At 36.4% G+C, this 21,989-nt stretch overlaps 1 protein-coding gene across 1 annotated transcript in view; it reads right to left on the minus strand.

Moving 5' to 3' along the window:
- LOC126353836 (kinesin heavy chain) overlaps positions 1 to 21,989 on the minus strand; it is a 76,956-nt gene that overhangs the window by 35,119 nt on the left and 19,848 nt on the right. The window contains exons 3-9 of the mRNA XM_050002971.1: positions 17,022 to 17,249; positions 14,859 to 15,002; positions 13,425 to 13,549; positions 13,075 to 13,328; positions 9,202 to 9,388; positions 5,817 to 6,062; positions 820 to 1,026 (exon numbers count right to left, since the gene is read on the minus strand). Coding sequence (XP_049858928.1) covers positions 820 to 1,026; positions 5,817 to 6,062; positions 9,202 to 9,388; positions 13,075 to 13,328; positions 13,425 to 13,549; positions 14,859 to 15,002; positions 17,022 to 17,249 — 1,391 coding nt within the window. The remainder of the gene's footprint in view (positions 1 to 819; positions 1,027 to 5,816; positions 6,063 to 9,201; positions 9,389 to 13,074; positions 13,329 to 13,424; positions 13,550 to 14,858; positions 15,003 to 17,021; positions 17,250 to 21,989) is intronic.

A 21,989-nucleotide genomic window follows, 5' to 3' on the forward strand; every position in this document is an offset into this window, starting at 1 on the left:
TGTGTATGTTTGTGTGTCTATCGACCTGCCAACACTTTTGTTTGGTAAGTCACATCATCTTTAGATATATTTTTCCCCACATGGAATGTTTCCCTCTATTATATATGTATATATATCTTACTGTCGTTTCTTGTTAACAATATCAGCTTATTTCAAAAAATAAGCAGCTTTCACTCAGTTAATATGCGGCAAAAATCAAGCCTGCATTTGGAATTGATGTAAACAATTTGTTTTTTTATTTGTCCTTGTATTATCAAAACACTGACAAGCAATAAATCACATATGTTTAGAATAGGTGTAATGGTAATGTTTTAGCACATACTTAACATCAATAAAAGTTTGTAGTTTTGATTAGCCAGAATATGTTAAAAAATAAATTTTTCTCAAGGAGCCTCTTCAAAAATGGGGGTCTTATATTCAGGATTATCTTACACACGGATAAATACAGTAAATACAGATTGTAGCAATAAAAACGAATTTCAATTTCTAAAACAAATATTAGCCATATAGATTGTTTATCAAATGCATCTCAATTTGCGAAGTTATAAGATCATGTCAACATGCCAGACTTCTCAATGTAGGAAGCATTGCACTGTAATAATAATAATAAATAATGAATGACTGTTTGCAATCCAAAAATATACCCAAATTTAATACTGACAAAGCACTTTAACTTTTTCCACAAAATAATCATTGGAGTGAGTACCTGCAACTCTCTAACCATCCTTTTGAACAGTGAGAGATTAGAGTACTTTAATGATAATTCCAACTACGTTTTTATATCAATCAATGGAATTTGGGAAAGGAGGTGAAGTTTACCTGTTTCTGCATAAGTTCCTCTGTAAGGCTTTCATATTCCTTGTTTTTCGTTTCTACTTCCTGCGACTTTTGGTCATAATTAACTGCTAATTCTTCCAGAGCTTGAAGGACTTCTTTCACTTCTTCCTTTGCACTCTCATTCTCCTGCTGGATCCGATTCATCTCTTGCTGGAGCAGTTCATAATCTCTCCTAGTTGATGCAATAAGCTGTAATGAATGGAGATATATTTGTCATGGCAATGCTATTACAAACAATGGAATGTTACTTGTTCATTTAGAGCAAATTTCAGACAATTACTGCAAATATTTGCCTCAAGATCTGTAGATATCACACTTCAGTTAACTTTCTTTAAAGTGTGGCAAACTAGAAAAGTAGTGGAGATGGATTTCTTTGTAATACCACAAAATCGACATTTAAGAGTTTAGTTCAGTTTCTTGTGGTGAGAAACAGTGTTCTCTACAATAACAATGGAATTTCACATATATTCCTTATTTACATGACACCACTAAAAATGAATGTGGTACATAGCATGGTATTTAAAACAAAAATTCATTTGTCAGTCACCAATGTTTGAGAGATTTCTAAATGCACATCTACTGGACATATGTAGATTCACTTAAGCTGATTTATAATGACATGGATACTCCATGCCAATCTTGTTGCAAGTCTCCACACTACTGAAAACTGCAGTTATGCAATTTTTTGGAAATGCTCACTGATGTGTAAGCATGGATGCATTTTTTTTTTTTTGAACACCCAATGAAATCCTTTCCTTAGTTCTGTTTAAGCAACATTACAGTTTGGATGTTGTGTGTTCTTCAAGATAATATATGGGGCTTAGTTAAAGTTTTAATTAGCATCTTGAGAAAACAGTTATATAGTTAATTCTCCTTTTGTTTGCGAGTACAAGTCTGCAGGTCTCGTGCAAACTGAAATTCCCACACCACAGTAACATAACACACAAGAGGAGCAGCCATTTAATAAAGTGGAGTATCATAACACCATTTTTTGCATCTGAAGGGGAAAGATGCTGCAACAATTGATACTGAGACCTTAACTGTACAGTAACAACACATTGTTGTACCCATTATTTTACCCAGGATTAATGAGGAAACCATAGCTGTTTTAGTATGTCACTGAAGAAAATATTCCAGCTAGCTGTACTTTTTGAGAAACTATTTATTTTATCATAACTAGTTTTGGGCATGAGCCCATCATCAGATGGTAGCGAGGCATTCTTGTGCAAATTAGAAAAGGACATATTACATCTAGGATGGAATGTAAAAATATTATGAAAACGATAGTTGCTACTCACCATATAGCAGAGATACTGAGTCACAGATAGGCATAACAAACAGACTGTCACAGAATAAGCTTGAGGCCAATAAGGAATTTGGAAAAGTGGTTGCAACATAACTTTTATGCCACATAAATGGTTGCACAGGCAGCCCTGCTTTAATGGGATAGGTGATGTTTGTGACCTGACTGGAGTAGGTGGGTGTGGGAGGATGTATGGGACAGGTCTTGTATCTAGTTCTATTACAAGGATACGAGCCATGAGGTAAGGGGTTGGGAGCAGGGGTTGTGTAGGGATGGATGAGTATATTGTGTAGGTTCATTGGCCAGCAGAATACAACTGTGGGAGAGATGGGAAGGATATTGGGCAGCACAGTTTTCATTTCAGAGAATGACGAGAGATGATCGAAATCCTGGCAGAGAATGTAATTCAGATGCTTACGAGAGGAATGGTCCTCTATCGCCGGACGGTGAGACTTTGGGAAGTAATGGGTGACTGGAAAGATAAGGCACGAGAGATTTGTTTTTGACGAGGTTGGGAGGATAATTATGGTCTGTAAAGGCCTCAGCAAGACCCTTGGTATATTTCGAAAGGGACTGCTCATCGCAGAGGCTGTGTGGAAGGGACTTCTTGATATGGAATGGGTGGCAGCTATTTAAGTGCAGGTACACCGGCAATACGTCCACACTTCCTGCTGCTGCCATCGCCGCTGCTGCCATCGCCGCTGCTGCTGCTCTATGCCTATCTGCGACTCAGCATCTTTGCTATATGGTGAAATAGATAGATCTACTCACCACATAGCAGAGATGTCAGGTCGCAGACAGGCACAGCAAGAAGACAACTTAACATGTAAGCTTTTGGCAAAGCGCACACACACACACACACACACACACACACACACACACACACACAAAATCACCATCTAAGACCATGTGTGTATGAGCTGCATCTGCATGTGCATGTTTCAGAAGAAGGTCTTCTGGCAAAAAGCTTCTGTGTTTAGTAGTCATTTTGCTGGGCCTACTTGCAACTCAACATCTCCGCTAAGTGGTGATGAAATTGTTGTCATGCCATCCTGGAAAATCTGTTGTTTGTACAAATTTCAAGTTGTTATGATCTCGAGGAAAGGTTTTCATTTGTGCTTTACAGTCTTACAATACTATATTGTAATTAATAAACAAAATCCTTTACTCAAGAATGTAATGCTGTGAAGTTTGCACAAGAAATCCTCACTACCATCTCACGATGGGCTCAGGCTCAAAACCAGTTACAGCAACAACAACAAAAAATCATTTCTCGAAATGTGTTCCTGGTTGCAGTTTAATTTTCAGTGATATTTACAAAAGCACAACTTAATGGTTAGTGTTGCATGCAATTACAGTGTCAAAGAACAGTCAGATAATCCCAGTGAAGGAAGTTAAGACCAGTCATAGATCAGTTTTCAACATTTTACATGGTATTTCAAACATGACAAATGTATTTGGCCACCTGGTTCCACATCACCTCACATCCATTCAAAAACCCCACTGAACTGAAGTACCAGCTGAAATGTTCAGCTGTTCCAGACTAATCTGGACAACTTCTTTAGCCACATAGGTACCATGAACAAGTGCTTCAAGTACCATTAAGAACCCAAGACAAAGGAGCAAAGCAAGCAGTGGGGAACTCGCCATCATCAGAGAAAGTGATAATGAATGTTTTTTGGGGAGCTATCATACTGCGGCACTAACAGATTGTGCTCATAAGGGTGGCAAATTGTTGGGAGGAGCATATGATAATCTCCCGACATGGTACTTTTGTTCCACGAAAATACCCCACTTTATTCTGCACAGGACGCAGACATACATTTTGCTTCACAGAGCTAACAAATTTTGTCTCATCCCCAAGACTCTCAAGACATGACACCCAGCCACCATCCTCCTCTTTCCTCAGATGAAGGAACCATTATGTGGCAGGCAGAATATTTCCTCAATAGCCAGGATGAAGACTTACACAAACAATTTCTCAACCAAAGCACCCATGACTGGCAAAAATGTGTTGGACAGAAGGGTGAATATGTAGGGTACTAACAGTCATCAAATTTCAATGTTGCTGAATGATTTTTTCAAGGTGACATAAAATTTATCACTATCCCTCAAACATTTCTGGCAGCTTTTGTTTTCCATGAGTCAATACTTGAATGCAAATTCTAAAGTCCATTGATTAGTGGTCACAACTGTGAAAGCAAGTTTCAATTTTACCGCTCTAATGTAATATACTTTTAGCGTAATTTCTCGTTGAGTTTCATACTGACAATTCCTCAAATGGTACAATGGCTAGCGATGTTAATAGCAGCTAGTCTGCTTTAACCTAGGGCATTTGAAAATGGAATTTATGTTGACATGATGGGAATTATACAAATTTTTAAAGTATCTCAAATAATTACTTTTTTGTTGTGTGTGTGTGTGTGTGTGTGTGTGTGTGTGTGTGTGTGTGTGTGTGTGTGTGTGTGTGTGTTTTAACATTTACACACATTTATTGATTTATATGACAACTGACAGGAAAACCTCTCTCAGAGTAATAATGGCAAGAAAGTATACTATCACAATTTCTCAGGCAGGCCAACAAAGGGTGATTACGTGGGAGGGAGAAGGGCGGGGGGAGGGGGTAGAATTCCCCAATTTCCGAGTTCAAAATACACTTTTCTGGGGTGAAAATAAACTATACCTCAGGTGTAAGCACATTTTTTGCCATGTTTAGTGACAACGTAATTTATCTCGGATCTGTAAAATTTACAAATGCTTTGAATGTAAAGGTTTTATACACCAGTGTAGAACTTCTCTGTACTTTAGGAAACAAAACCCCATAAAAAACGTGTTTTTGAAAGATCTCTGATGCATGGCAATACGTACACTGCATATTTCCTTGTTATGAAAGTGTAAATACAAACTTCACTAAATACAGCATGATAGCTTCCGATGAACTGAGATTGAGACTGCACTGTGTAGTGAGGTTTTGTCAACCAATCTTAGTCCATGTCATGTGGTCTTGCCAGCATGTTTTTCTCATGTTTATGTTTTAGTGCTGCAGTATTATTCTACAGTAGTAGGCAAAGTAAAATTCTTCGTTAGAGTATCAGTTCTTACCAGACAAATTAAAAAAAAAAAAAAGAAATGAACTGAAAACTAAAACAATGAAAAATTCTTTAATTGTAAAAAAAATTCCATGTATTTCATGGATGAAAAAACTGCCTTGTTTTTCCATGATTTCCTGGTTGTTGAGGGGTGTATAAACCCCGCAACAGATACCTTGAAAAACTGTAGATACCTCGGAATGTGGAGATTTTGGGAGAGCAACATGAACTCATCAGCTAAGCAGATTCAACTGCACTCCTCAAATAGGCATAATGATACCAAAAAAAGGGGGGGGGGGGGAATGCCAAGGAAGTGACAACAGATCAATGGACATAAATTTTACTGAATAGGCTTACAAACAGCAACTAAAATGTTTGCTTTTATCTCAAGTAATCTATGTAGTAAAGCTACGCATTCTGGAACCTATATGACCTGAAAGAAACTAAAGAAAATTGCAGACCTAGTATGATTTCAATCAAAAAATGCGAGAAATTTTCAACTTCTAATGTCACTGGCCACAGGTAACCCTTTGACTGCAATCATTCTGAAGAAAGATTGCATCAAAGCAATTAACTGAAACTGTTACCTCCTCTTGTTCAAGCATCTGATCCTTTAACTTCTCTACAAGCTGACTCTGCTGGTTGATCTCTTCATCTTTTTCATCAAGTTGCTGGTACAGTTTCTCACGTTCCTCTTCCAATTTTTGCCTTTCTTCATTTGACAGGGAACCAATCATCACACCTCCACCTGGAGTTGCTGGCACCGGGCCCAAAACATCATCTTTTTTAACCTCTATTGACTGAGTGATAGGTGTTGCAGCATCCAGAGGTTCCTAGAAAGAGACATTTTTTATACTAAATGTTCCTATGCAGAGTACTTTCATTTCTATACATCACTGCTTACTACCATTTAACTGTATGTAAACAAAAGCAATAGCTTGATAAATGCAATACAACTGAATTTTAAATAATCCACAAAATTTGTTTACATAAATAGAGCCTTATAGTTTTAAATACAAATAATGTGAATGTAGCAAAACAATGTAAGTAAAATATTGTAGGAAATTAAAGTTAACTTCATTATGAAGAATCAACTGAATATGACTAAAAATGTGTCCTGAAACCAAGTGTTGCATGAAAATAATTGAATTCTTTGTTATATCAAATGCTTGCAAAGTGGATCACAGACAGACACCACATTGTGAAACAGGGTTAATAGGAGGTAACAATCATCTACTGTCAGTTATCTGTGTTCACCATTACAACCCACAGAAATATCAACTCTAACCTCCATTTGGAACTGAAAAGCAAAATATATACGCTGCTTAAATCTGTGTGCCTTACAGAGCACTGGAAGACCTAAGTCAAACAAAGACATCTGAAGTAAGCAACATTGTCGGAATTATTAATATCCTTGGGAGAACATAACATGGCAAAACTGTCTCACCCAATATGAGACAAGCATAATACCCTCTGACATCAACAGGAATATGATAATTCCTGTTTCAATGATTGCACATGCTGACAGATGTGAACACAACAGAATCACCAGTTTACTAATTAATGACTGCAAAATACTGACACAAATTGTTTACAGGTGATGAAAGGTCTGGTAAAAGCTGACTTCAGGACATTCAGTTCAGGCTCCAAAGAAAAGAAAAAAAAAAGAAGGAACATGAGAGAGAAATCTGATTCTATGACTTATCTTACAAGATAGACTGAAGAAAGGAAAACCTCCATTTTAGATTTATAAAACTCTTAAAATTTTGTTATGTTGACGACAATACACATGGAAATTTTTAAGGCGGCAGGACTAACATGCAGGCAGTGAAGGGTTTTCTATGACATGTAGCGAGACCAGACAGCAGTTATAACAATGACATCAAACGGAAGATGTAGTTGAAAAGGGAATGAGACAGCTCTGTATATTATCTCAGTTTTATTTAATCTGTACATTAAGCAAGAAGTAAAGGAAACCAAACAGAAAATTGGGAAGGAGCTTAAGAGTTCAGGGTGAAGAAACAAACACCCTGAGATTTGCCTATGACGTTTTAAGTCCATCAGAAGAGCCAAAGATGTGGAAGACTACTTGAACAGAATGGGTAGTGCCTTGAAATGAGGTGGTAATACAAATATCAACTAAACTGAAACAAGGGTAACTCAATGTAGTCAAACAGAATCAGGCGATGTTAAGAAAATTAGATTGGGAAATAGATGCTGAAAGTTGTAAACTGATAATGACTGAAGGTCTACAAAAGAATGCTGACGATTAGATCGGTAAATCAATAATTAATCAAGATGTGCTTGTCCTGGGGAGAAAAGAAATATATAACATAAATGGAGTAAAAGAAGGAGACAGTTGAAAGGACAGATCCTGAGGAACCACGGAATTGTCAATGAAGACACTTGCAAAGAATAGAGCAGCATCAAAGCAGACTTCAGACAGACCACAATAATAAATATAATTTCTCCAAATCATGAACTCCAAAATACTCAGCTGCTGTTAACACAAAGCTTCATACCTGCCTATTTTCATGTTATTTTCCTCTATAACAATACCAATTTCATAACAGCTTTGGGGCAATACGTAGCTCTGACCTCTTCGAATTTCTTCATGTTCTGCAAACTGGGAATGAAGAAGGTCTGATATCCTGACATTCAACTGCTGTAAACACCGCCACTATCATCATAACTCTGTGAGTGAGAATGGCACTTTGATGCCTAAGTATTAATGAAAGCAATGAATTGAGAAAACATCATCAATATTTAATATTTCACTATGCTTCCAACCTGTACCATAAATGATTTCCTGTCTAACATAGTAAGAGTTACATAACAACTATCATGTATGCATGCATGTTTGAACTCTATTCAGTTCCTGCACATTTACAGTAATTTATACTACTTTAAAGACATGTTTCCACGTATATCAGGAACAGAACCAAGTGAGGTAAAAGGCATTTATATTACAAAAAATTTAGTATCTCTCTCCCAAATCTCTTTTTTCCCCTTCCCTACATGTAACTATTAATCACCAACTATTTAGTGAGTTGGTGTGAAAACAGTGCTACAGACTCTGCAATATTATTACACACTTCCAATCAGAGACAGAAAAACTCATATTATACAAGTCTGATCATCAGAACTATTCTTAATATATAAAAACTAAAGAACAAGTGGAAATAACTGACTTATACAGCTCATCATATTGATCATCTACACAAAAATTTCATTTCTTTGTAAAGCAGCAAAAATTATGTTTTTTTTCTCTGACTTGTCTACACAAGGATATCCTTCTTACAACTGTAACACACGACCCATTTTCTTCTCATCACACTACGAAAGAGAGAGGGTAGTGCCACTGATACTCACAATGGTCATTTTGCTTCTTATTCTGCTGGTACTATTTATTGCCACGCAGGAATCAAAAACCACCATTCGAAGTTTCATAAATGTATGTGAGTAGCAATAAATTTGTTGCTGTATCAGAGACAGGAGCCTTTTCCCCCTATTGTGTTGCTGTACATAATTTATTCAACCTAACCAGTGAAACTAAATAGTGTCTGTTTAAGGTCCAAGTGTTATTTGTGATGAGGTAAAATGTGACAACAGCATTTATATAACTATTTAAAACACAGGGATGTGTTAAATTCAACGAAGTATTTCTATGGCTACCATGAAAAATTATAGTAACCTTTTGGTACAATACACAGAAAACAGAAATATGACTGAGCCAACTCTCGGTTGACAAAATTTAATACGCAAAAGAAATAAAACCACTTCTGAACCCCATATAATAGTAGTCTGATGTGACAATGGGAGGTGAGTTGGAATTCAGTTTTTAGGACTATAAAAAACAAATCTTATACTTTTCAATACGTGAGACCGACTTAGAGGAGATGTCTCAATCCACTGCAAGCAGCACACAAGAAAACACAAGAAAAGATCCACTATGCATTAATGCTCCATTACCTGCAAGTTCACCTGCTCATCTACGTTAACAGTTTCTCCAGAGCGCCACCTGCTGAGCTCCAATTCTAGTTTTTCCAGTTTCCCTTTCAGCCGTGCCACTTTTTCCTTCTCCTTCTCGTAGCGTCGTTTCCATTCCTCAGCAGTTAACTCTTCATTCACACATACCACATTCTTTATAGTCTTTGCTCTAAAATAGTAATGGAAGAAAATCAGTTATTTAGTTGTACCCTAATTTAAAATCATTCTGCGACATTTGTATGCGTATTGGAATGGCCAGATGAATTTCTTTGCAAAAATACTTTCCTCTGAGTTGCAGTCCCAACAATTTTCAGTTTTTGAAACAATTGAGAAAAGTGAAATACATAATGATTTCCCTGTCATTGGAGACCACAGCTTCTGTCATGTCTAAACAACATGATATGGTTGGAATATTACAACATACAGGGTGTTACAAAAAGGTACAGCTAAACTTTCAGGAAACATTCCTCACACACAAATAAAGAAAAGATGTTATGAGGGCATGTGTCCGGAAACGCTTAATTTCCACGTTAGAGCTCATTTTAGTTTCGTCAGTGTGTACTATACTTCCTCGATTCACCGCCAGTTGGCCCAATTGAAGAAAGGTAATGTTGACTTCGGTGATTGTGTTGACATGCGACTCACTGCTCTACAGTACTAGCATCAAGCACATCAGTACGTAGCATCAACAGGTTAGTGTTCATCACGAACGTGGTTTTGCATTAAATGCAATGTTTACAAATGTGGAGTTGGCAGATGCCCATTTGATGTATGGATTAGCACGGGGCAATAGCCGTGGTGCGGTACGTTTGTATCGAGATAGATTTCCAGAACAAAGGTGTCCCCGACAGGAAGATGTTCGAAGCAATTGATCGGCATCTTAGGGAGCACGGAACATTACAGCCTATGACTCGCGACTGGGGAAGACCTATAACGACGAGGACACCTGCAATGGACGAGGCATTCTTCGTGCAGTTGACGATAACCCCAATGTCACCGCCAGAGAAATTGCTGCTGTACAAGGTAACATTGACCACGTCACTGTATGGAGAGTGCTACGGGAGAACAAGTTGTTTCCGTACCGCGTACAGCATGTGCAGGCACTATCAGCAGCTGACTGGCCTCCACGGGTACACTTCTTCGAATGATTCATCCAACAATGTACGTTCTGTTGCTGTGTGTTTCCATTCCATGATTAATGTGATTTGAGGAGAAGTAATAAAATGAAGTACCTGAATATGGTACTATGCTGCTCAAATACAATGGAACACACCATTTTTTGTGATGAAAGTAGCAAAGGTAAAAAAATTATCCAATGTTATACAATTTGCAAAACCCAATCAAATTCACAGTAACATAATTAAGTTTACAGTTACATTAAACTTTGTTCATCTGCACTACCTATTATTTACATAACAATTATATGGTTCAGTTTACACTTTTAATTCCTGGTTGCCTCATAGCTGACTCAAAATTTAATAATGCCTTTTTCCCAAAATACTGATGCCTCAGATTTCTGAACTTTGTGTTTTGTTTTTCTATTGTTTCTCAAGATGCTATGCAGTCTTACTGAATAAAACTTTTTTTCTATACAACATTCTGACCTCATTTCCTGTATGCATGTACAGGCAGCATACGTCACATTTCTCACACACTTCTGAACTTTTCAAATGTGAAAGATACCTATAAACTCCCTCCAACTATTGTTTCTTATCTGTTGTCTATAGCATTTGTATCAGCAAATCAAACTTCCTTGGGTGTACTTATACGTGAATACTGTTCTCCCTTCCTTTCACTCTCAGCTTTATGCGGCTCCACATTCCTCTCCTATACTTCCAGCCAGCCTTGACTGAATATGCAAAGCCCTCCGCCCCGAAGCTTCTGGAAATTTCATTTTCATGTGAGTTTTCTAATTCCTAGTGAGGGCCAATAATTTTTAACTGTCCAGTTTATAATACTTCTTTCTTAGACGAGAGTAATGCAACAGCATGTTCTCAATGAGACTTCATACAACATTAGTTTTGTAATCTATTCCACACATCTTTCTTCCAAGACTTTAGTTTATTAAAACTACGTAATTTGTACACCAATCAATAATTACTTGTTTCGGATCCTTCAACAGCTTATGAGCCAGAATAATATGAAAGAACGGTCTGTAAATCAGCTACACAAGTATAACCTCTGAAATGAAGTCACATTTTCATTGCTCTTTCAGGTTAACTCAATCCAGCTGTAGTGCGCATTAGTCTCTACATACAGCATTTCTCATACTCCCAGAATTAACATTTTCCTGCTGTTTATGACGTTTTTGATTGCTCCTGTCCAATTTCCTATGTCCACAATGTTAATTCACACCTTATTTCGTATTAATATATTTATAAATTTCCCATTATTTATGTTTTACGAGAAAATGTTCATGGAGAAAAGACTGACATAATTGACAGAAAATGACACTAGCATGGTGTTGGCCATTAAGTCATGTTCACAAACATTACATGGTTAAATTTCTTGACACCAGGACACTCCACTCAGCAGATCTGAGCCAGTAAATGGTTAAAAGTTGGAACAATTCACGTCGTATCTTTTGCCGTTGCCAAGTTCTATTCGATGTGGTGGCTGATGGCAGTAACTAGGTTTGTTTGAATAAAGATATCTTGACTATTCACAAGCAATTCCAAATGGTGTCTACTGCACATGAGTAGCTTTGCAACTGTTGTGATATTTGTAACACCTTTGTTGAACCACATTTAGCGTGTTTCGTTGTTTGGCCACTAACAGCAGTAGTTGACACATTCGCTGACTCTGCGTTACGCAAATGTTTTTGGTTTAAACATAGGACCAGTTACATATTTTTCATGCTTAGCAAGATATGTTTTGAGAATTTATTCTCACTGCCAAATGCAATATTTATGTATGTATTTTTTGAGATATTTCACAAACCAATGATGTGAGTTATTGTTAGCATATGTGTGGTTTTTACACAATTGAGGAGGCACAGTACATGATAACCTCAAGAAGATGACAGCGGAAGAGATGCAGAACAACACATATGCAAATACCATACACAAAAATAATTACATAAATATTTGCACTTGACAACTAGAAAAAATTCTCTGAACATATCTTGCTGAGCATGAAAAAATACATAACTTGTGCAGTGTTTCATTATCTAAATAATGGATGACAGCTGCAGGCTGTCCAAAAACATTGATTATGATGTATGAAATAAAGTCAAACATTTCTACTTCCCAGGCAGTTACCAGTTCCAGTTAAACCAGCAGTTTTTATTAGATAATCAACCTTTATTAGATAATAAACAAGTCACTGACAAGTATTTTGATGCCTATTATGAACATATATCAATACATTAAGAGTGAAAAATGCAGAGGGGGATCATGTATGAAACTTCTATTGCTTACAATGTTATTTCCAACATTTTACACCACTTTTTTAAAAATCCCTTCAAATGGGTAAAAGTGGGGTTTCACTGTAACTTGTTCTATTTTTATTGTGTTGCAATATTAGAATTGTAATTCATAGTTACTGCACAGATACAAATATCAATATGCTGTTAGACTGTTTATCTGGTTCAGTTATAGAACACAAGAAGATAGCAAATGATATAGGTACCTTACCCCTGATATATATCTTATTTTTAGAGTACTTTCACTTTCATTGTTTAAATGATTTGTACCTTTCACAAACCATTTCCCTCTGACTGATTAACAACTGAATGAGAGCTAAAGTTTAAAAAATATCTGACTATAAGATTAGAATTCATAATGTTGACGTCTTCAAAAGAAGTAAGCAAAATAGAATTGTTAATGAGTTCACATAAAATGCACTTCAACCTACCTCTTTCCAAATTCAAGTGTTGATTTTGTTTCTGCTTCATTGAATGAAGCTGGGGAACAACATATTATAATGGTGGTCCTCGCATTGCCACCTAATGATTCCTGTAGAATCCTTGTCAGTTTGGAATCTCTGTATGGAATGTGGGTTTTGTTGCCATCAGCAAGTGCAGATATGACATTACCAAGTGCTGAAAGAGATTTGTTTATATTTTTTGCTTCATCTAAAACTGTTCCTTCAGCACCAGTTTTGCTGACCTGTTAAAAAATAAATTTAAAAATACAACAGTTTTACAAGCTTTTTCTTAAGCACTGTGTAATTCTTTTATTACAAGATAATAGGGAATTACAGACCTTCTCACTGCCAGCCAGATCCACCAGGTACAATTTTCCAGAGAGTTTCTTTTGGTTCTCTAGGTTTTCTTGTTTCACATTTATTAGGAATACACTGTGTGATCGGGAACTGTGTTCATTCATATCTATAACAAAAATATAGCACAATTAAATAATAGGTGCATAAACTGACAAATACTGAATAGTTCTGGTAAGGATCCCAATAGATACAAAAAGTTATGAACATTACTCCACACAAATTAAACATTTAAATACTTCTGGATTGCTGTAAAAAATTTTCAGGGGCCCAACACAAACTTTTTTTTTTTACTCTGTCTGGAAATGAAGTGCTAAGCGACTATATTTATTTCAACTGGTGAAAGAAGGTCCAGGAATCATTCGCTGTTGTGTTTATTGCAGCAGATCTGGATTTTGGTCACTGAGTAACTAGTCTCAAATGCAACAATGGAAAATCCAAGATGGAATGAAGCAATTCTTTTTGCTGTGCCTATTGTAACTCAGCATCTCCTCTATATGGTGAGTAGCAACTTTCCTTCTCTGGTATTCTCAAATGCAGCAGATAAAAGTTAAATTTAAGTCATTATGTGGCATAGTCACTGTTTGACTATGAATGTCGAGAGTTCATAGCTCTTCTAATCTCGTGACATGTATAGTCCAGGAAAGACTATGACATATAACAGCTAAAATGAGTTAACTTGATATGGTGCGCTGAAGATGGTCACTTAGTACCTAAACTCCTGACTGCTACAATAAACACAAGTTGCAACTGACTGCTGTATCTTCTCTCTCCAATTGACAAAATTTGCATATACTATTTTATTTCCTGGCCATACAGGCCATAACTAATTACAGCTGAATTTCAATATTTCCTGGCACTCTTCAATTACGTTGTGGTAATGACTATCATAACAGCTTGTTTTTGAAGAAATAAAAGTCAAGTCACATAATAAATGTATTAGAAAATTGTTCATATGCTTTAGTCAATAAATGTGTAAAAGTAAATAAGATATTTATTTAGTTGTCCCTAACTATCTGAAAACTAAAGCTTCAGGAAAGAATCAGTATATTATAAAGCTACTGGGGTTATTGTGTTTACTACAACGATCTTGCTATTTATTTTAGAGATTATATATGTCAAAATTTACAGTTCCAGCAATTTAAAAAACAAGTCTTCCTAGGGATACAATACTCACAGAGACAGGAGTAACCTTGAATTAATGTCAGTAAAATTACTTTCATTAAACAAACAAATTATCCAGCTTAAGATATAACTATTCATGGTTAAGAAAGCTAAATATGTAGTACTGTGTGCTGAATGATCGTGACAAAACCAGTAAGACAAGTTGCGATTTATTAAGTCTTGCCTATACAATATTCTTTTGGTAATTAGTAGAACACAAATTTCATTAATTAATAAGTATTATGACTGCTTACTTGTGACTGCAATGTGCCTGTTAGCTTTGCCTTCTTCTATTACTTCAAATACTTCCTCTGGGCTTGAAACAAATCGTTCAGTTGCTCCTTTCACAAATGGTACCCTGTTCTTGTCTTCGTGGACACTGAGATTTACTTTGGAGACTAATAACAGAAAAAATCATGCAAGTTACAAAAAAAAAGAAAAAGAAAAAAATAGGTTGCAAGAAACTTATCTACATTTCTTATGCTTAATGAACACAAAATGTTGAATTTACTGAAGCCTTCAAAACAAAATACAATCAAGAATGTTTTAAAGAAATTATCTGATGTTAATAAAGGATTTAAAAACCTGTAGGTACTACTCAACTATGATATTATTGCATCTGGCCTCCAGTGGTCATCATCAGAAACATGTAGGTGACATTACAATAAACAATTACAGTGGTGAATAACGAAAATGCACCACACTGTGAATGATTTCAAGACAATGTGCCTGTAATCAATGCCTCCTCCTATTACTTCAAATACTTTCACTATCAAGTGGTTTGGCATGTCCTCATGAAATACCACGATAAAAACAAACAATAAGGTGACAAAAACACTCTCTCTTAGTAACTCAATCTTTGGAATCTATTCACTATCATCTGCCTACTCACACAACTAACCATGCAGCAGGAGTTATGATAGGTCTTCGCAGGAGGTGTGTTAACATGGTGGTTTCTCAGCACTGAATTTTGTAACATATCAAAAAACAGAAACACAACTTTAATGTTCCAAAAAAATGTACTTTAATGCAACAGACTCACATAAATGATTGATGAAGATTCAGTCAGTTAATAGTGAAGTGAATAAGCAAGCAAAATGGATCTTACACATTTGCAAGCTCTAAAACAAAGTAATTGTGTGACAGATGGGGAACTACATCTCATTCTTCTGGATGTAAGACATGAATTTCAATGTACAAAATCCAATATATCACAGATATCGAATCAACACTCTCACATTCATAAATGAACTGAGACAAAGCCAATGAAGGGGCAAACAACTGACATTAGCGGTAACTTAAAACTGGTTCATGAATCTAGGCTCCAAACAGGATATCTGTCCTTCACAGGCAAAGCAATACCAACTGAAGAGCCTAACTGACCCCTCACTTCAACTTGCCACTAGTTCCTCCTCATATCTTCCAAACTCAATCAGCTGAACAGTTTTGGGTTGTATACATCTTAGAAGCTACTGTTGTAAATGCACTGATACCGTAAATTATGTCCTAGGGATGTATCCGAATTCAAACATTTAGAACAAAATCACACACTTTCATTCTGGAATGTTTATATTCATTTCACTGTTAGCTAACAGGCAGAAACAAAAAGTTCATACTTTTATTGTTTTCAATGTGTGTGTTACACAATCTGTAATGATTCCATGTGTCCATAAGATGTTGACATTAATTGTTGTTAGTGAAACACTAAAGAACGTTGGTAAAATTAAAGAAACAGGCAAAATATAGCCTAAAAGTATTTTAACTACTTATGACAGATTCTGTTTAAGTACACATGTCTAGTACATGTATTTTTTGTCTGGCAGTTATGTTGCATAGCACCTAATTAATGGAAAAGAATCTTGCCCTTCCGCACACTGGCAATCCCTCTTCGTTACTGCATAAGATTTTAAACCACCAGCTAATAAAGTGCTGCTCTTTCACAGAATGAGCCTCTTTGTTTTTCCTATGTCCAATGTCTTTATTACATCCTGAATATTATATTTATTTTTAACATTTTTAGAATGAATAAAGTTATCACAATCTCATAGTTCAAACTAACTTCTCAAGTGCAAGGTGTAGTTCAAGTAATTAATTATGTTTTAACAAGATGCTACAATTTGTTTCTTATTAACAAAAATGTGTCACACACAGTTTCTTCAAAACTAATAACCTTTGTTAAGGTTGGAAGCATTAGAATGTACAGGTATTCTGCTAGATTTTTCAATTTGTGGTAACTATAACAATAAAAGTACAGGAAAAACGGCCATTTCATTTATCATGGCTAAATAACAAAAGTGAATACATTACTCAGTATACATGGAACTTTTTATAAGACACTTGTACCACGCACAGAAAAATAAATGTCAAAAAAGAAAGAGGGAAATGAAACATTTCCAATGGCAAAAATAGAAACTCACCATCTAATAAGTCCCTTATTTTGTCCATGTAAATTTCAAAGTATGAAACTTTGATGTGGAATTCCAGGTTTTCTTCCATAGCATAAATGTGATTGAATATATCATTAACTATTCGAGGTATTATACCCTGCTTCACCGGGTCACCAATAACACCTTCCATCGTGTGCGTTTTGCCAGAAGAAGTCTGACCATAGGCAAATATCGTTCCATTGAAGCCAGAGAGTACATCTGCAAATAAACACACACAGTTTTGAAGTTATTTGTTTGTTTTGTTTAAGGGAGCAAAACACTCAGTTTTGAAGTAATTAATAATTTTATTTATTGCATGCTGTACTGGATTGAGCTGTTCAAATACCAACTACATAAAAGCAAATCCCTGCATCTTGTAACATTAAATACAAAGAGTAATTTCTAAAAAAATTCTATTAAAAAAAACTTATTTGAATAGAACTGTTACACACAAAATCTTTAACTCAGCTTCAAACTGAAAATATGCAAATGTACAATTAAAAACATAATAATAAAACAGAACATGGGCTAACTTCTTTTGATTGGTCATGAATTGTGAGCCAAGTGGAATAAAGAGACAGAAAATACATGCCAAGCCGGTTGATTACATACTTAGCCCTTGTCACCTTCTTTGTTTGTTGTTGACATGTCTTACTGCCATATGCTGTTGTCTCAGACTGTGCCACATGGACTCAGTATAGCACAAAATTTGCCCACAGGAATGTGTCAGTTTTAATGATCTTAAATTAGTTGAAATTTTTTGCAATGGCCAGAGGAAGATATCAGTGATAAAGATCAAGATAAAATAGCCAGTGATCACTTTTCTGCTAGTGGAGGGTCATTCAAAAGAACAACTTCAGGACAATTGTGATAGGTTTCTCTGTTTTTCCAATAAAATACTTGGAGTGTTAGTTAAAATCAAATGTGTTCTCTGTAGTGATAAAATTGTGGATCCCAGCACTACATGTCACCTTTGCAGACCCGAGGACAGTTCTTATGAGCACCTTTAAACTCTAAAATTTAGTTTTATGTGAAAATTTACTTGTGACAGAGATAGTATACCTTTTCACAATGTAAAATTCAATTCCGTAACAATTTATTGATGTGTTCTATTTAAAATCCGCACAACATGTATGATTGTGTGTGATAAAAAATAAATTCCTGCAGGCTTACTTTATCACAACAAGATTAACAAGGAGTATTTAAACATTATTTAACTAAACTAAAAATTTCATATGATTTGTGCCTTAAATCTCTGTTTAAACATACAGGTCCCAGAGACCCCACCGGGTAGTATACATTACAGGAAAGTCACCTCTAGAGTTAACTCTACCCGATTATATACTGAACTTGTAATGTATCATAACATTTCAGTAGCTGCTGTGGAGGCATCTTAAGAAGAGGAACAGAAAACACACACAAATCATAGACCAATGTTTTCAATGACAAATTTAGGCAGTGAAGAAGTCTCTCACACTAGCACTCTTGCCTTTATGCAACATTGTACTTACAAAGCAAATTTTCAATACAATTGTAACAATGCTGCTTACTGTATTCAAAGTATTGACTACAACAACAAATGTAGCATGCATGTGTGTCCAGTTCTAATGCTAGCAGCTCATTGTTATTACAGCCAAGAGAGCATGTTTTGACACCCGACTGTGCCAAAATGAACACGTTTTACACTTTGCTACATTATAAAAAAAGAATTAAAGACCCCCACTTGGCACATGTGATACTAAACTAGAGACAAATATTTCTTGCTCACAGTCGTGAAACCCCATGACACAGCAAACACAAAAGAATAAGTTTGTTTATTGTTACCAGGAAAAGTCTGAAGTATGAGGTCAATAGTGGAATCAGAATGCAAGATAACCCAGGTGAAGATACAAGACCAAGAAGCACTCTAAATACCGTGTCTACAAACTGCTAAAACCTTGTAGCAGCAAGGAGATGTAGTTTCAAAAGTGTCACATTTCATTATGTGCTATGGACAATTACGAAGATACACTAAATTGAAGTAGAATATATTCAGGTGGATTATACAATATATGACTTAAAATTTTATGCCCTGCATTCACAGAGTGTCATATACAATTCACAGCATGTACTTTATGAGAGTATTGACATTAATACACATTTCGCCTCTTGAAGATGAGTACTGACCAGCAATTCTCTCTCATCCTATAGCAATATTTCACAACTATGGCACACGCAAATCTACAAAGATCACCACCTTTCTGATCCTAATGTTGCTGTTAGAGTCGTTAGTAGTAGTAATTTTGTAACAACAGACAACTGCTTATTTTCTTTACCATTAGAGGTATTGCTGTTGTCGTCGTCTTCAGTCCAGAGACTGGTTTGATGCAGCTCTCCATACTACTCTATCCTGTGCAAGCTGCTTCACCTCCCAGTACCTACTGCAACCTGCAGCCTTCTGAATCTGCTTAATGTATTCATCTCTTGGTGTCCCTCTACGATTTTTACCCTCCACACTGCCCTCCAATACTAAATTGGTGATCCCTTGATGCCTCAGAACATGTCCTACCAACCAATCCTTTTTTATAGTCAAGTTGTGCCACAAATTTCTCTTCTCCCAATTCTATTCAATAACTCCTCATTAGTTATGTGATCTACCCATCTAATCTTCAGCATTCTTCTGTAGCACCACATTTCGAAAGCTTCTATTCTCTTCTTGTTCAAACTAGTTATCGTCCATGTTTCACTTCCATACATAGCTACACTCCATACAAATACTTTCAGAAATGACTTCCTGACACTTCAATCTATACTCGATGTTAACAAATTTTTCTTCTTCAGAAACGCTTTCCTTGCCATTGCCAGTCTACATTTTATATTCTCTCTACTTCGACCATCATCAGTTATTTTGCTCCCCAAATAGCAAAACTCCTTTACTACTTTAAGTGTCTCATTTCCTAATCTAATTCCCTCAGCATCAGCCAACTTAATTCGACTACATTCCATTATCCTTGTTTTGCTTTTGTTGATGTTCATCCTATACCCTCCTTTCAAGACACTGACCATTTCGTCCAACTGCTCTTCAAAGTCCTTTGCTGTCCCTGGCAGAATTACAATGTCATCAGCGAACCTCAAAGTTTTTATTTCTTCTCCATGGATTTTAATACCTACTCCGAATTTTTCTTTTGTTTTGTTCACTGCTTGCTCAATATACAGATTGAATAACATTGGGGATAGGCTACAACCCTGTCTCACTCCCTTCCCAACCACTGCTTCCCTTTCATGCCCCTCGAATCTTATAACTGCCATCTGGTTTCTGTACAAATTGTAAATAGCCTTTTGCTCCCTGTATTTTACCCTTGCCACCTTTAGAATGTGAAAGAGAGTATTCCAGTCAACACTGCCAAAAGCTTTCTCCAAGTCTACAAATGCTAGAAATGTAAGTTTGCTGTTCCTTAATCTATTTTCTAAGATAAGTCATAGGGTCAGTATTGCCTCATGTGTTCCAAATTGATCTCCCCCGAGGTCGGCTTCTACCAATTTTTCCATTCATCTGTAAAGAATTGGTGTTAGTATTTTGCAGTCGTGGCTTACTAATGCGATAGTTTGGTAATTTTCTCATCTGTTAAAACCTGCTGTCTTTGCGATTGGAATTATGAAATTCTTCTTGAAGTCTGAAGCTATTTCGCCTGTCTCATACATCCTGCTCACCAGATGGTAGAGTTTTGTCAGGGCTGTCTCTCCCAAGGCTATCAGTAGTTCTAATGGAATGTCGTCTATTCCTGGGGCCTTGTTTTGACTTAGGTCTTTCAGTGCTCTGTCAAACTCTTCACGCAGTATCATATCTCCCATTTCATCTTCATCTACATCCTCTTCCATTTCCATAATATTTTCCTCAAGAACATTGTCATTGTATAGACCCTCTACAAAATCTTTTCACCTTTCTGCTTTCCTTTCTTTGCTTAGAACTGGGTTTCCACCTGAGCTCTTGGTTCTCGTTTCTCCAAAGGTCTCTCTAATTTTCCTGTAGGCAGTATCTATCTTACCTCTAGTGACATACGCCTCTACATCGTTACATTTGTCCTCTAGCCGTCCCTGCTTAGCCATTTTGCAATTCCTGTCTATCTCATTTTTGAGACGTCTGTATTCCCTTTTGTCTGCTTCATTTACTGAATTTTTGTATTTTCTCCTTTCATCAATTAAATTCAGTATCTCTTCTCTTACCCAAGGATTTCTATTAGCCCTCATCTCTTTACGTACTTGATTCCTCTGCTGTCTTCACTATTTCATCTCTCAAAGCTACCCATTCTTCTTCTACTGTATTTCTTTCCCCCGCTCTTGTCAATCATTCCCTTATGCTCTCCCTGAAACCCTGTACAACCTCTGGCTCTTTCAGTTTATCCAGGTCCCATATCCTTAAAGTCCCACGTTTTTGCAGTTTCTTCAGTTTTAATCTGCAGTTCATGACCAAGAGATTGTGGTCAGAGTCCACATCTGCCCCTGAAAAGTCTTACAATTTAAAACCTGGTTTCTAGATCTCTGTCTTACCATTATATACCGTATTTAATCGAATCTAAGCCATACTCAAATCTAAGCCGCAGATGAAAAATGAGACTGTAAATCAAGGGGGGGGGGGGGGGGGGGGGGGGGGGAATTCCCTAATCTGAGCCGCACCTGAAAACTCAAGGGAAGAGGAAAGTTTTAGACCGCACCTCCAAATCAAAACAAAGTTGGTTCATTGTAACATGAGCGACAAGTGAGGTCGAATGGATGAAGATACACCATTGTTATGTGTCAGGCGCTCCGTCTGTATCTATACAGGTACCCTTCCTTTTTCACATGCTTCATCTGGTTTGAATCGATTTATTATTTTGCTTTGACCTGATAAGTGCCGTTATCTTTGTTATAGGTGTTTATGTCACTCTAAGCTGAAAATGCATTATTGTACTGTGTCCTGCACTGTTGGTCGCATTCTGAGCG

This window comes from Schistocerca gregaria, chromosome 3, assembly GCF_023897955.1.
Source record: "Schistocerca gregaria isolate iqSchGreg1 chromosome 3, iqSchGreg1.2, whole genome shotgun sequence".
NCBI lineage: Eukaryota > Metazoa > Arthropoda > Insecta > Orthoptera > Acrididae > Schistocerca > Schistocerca gregaria.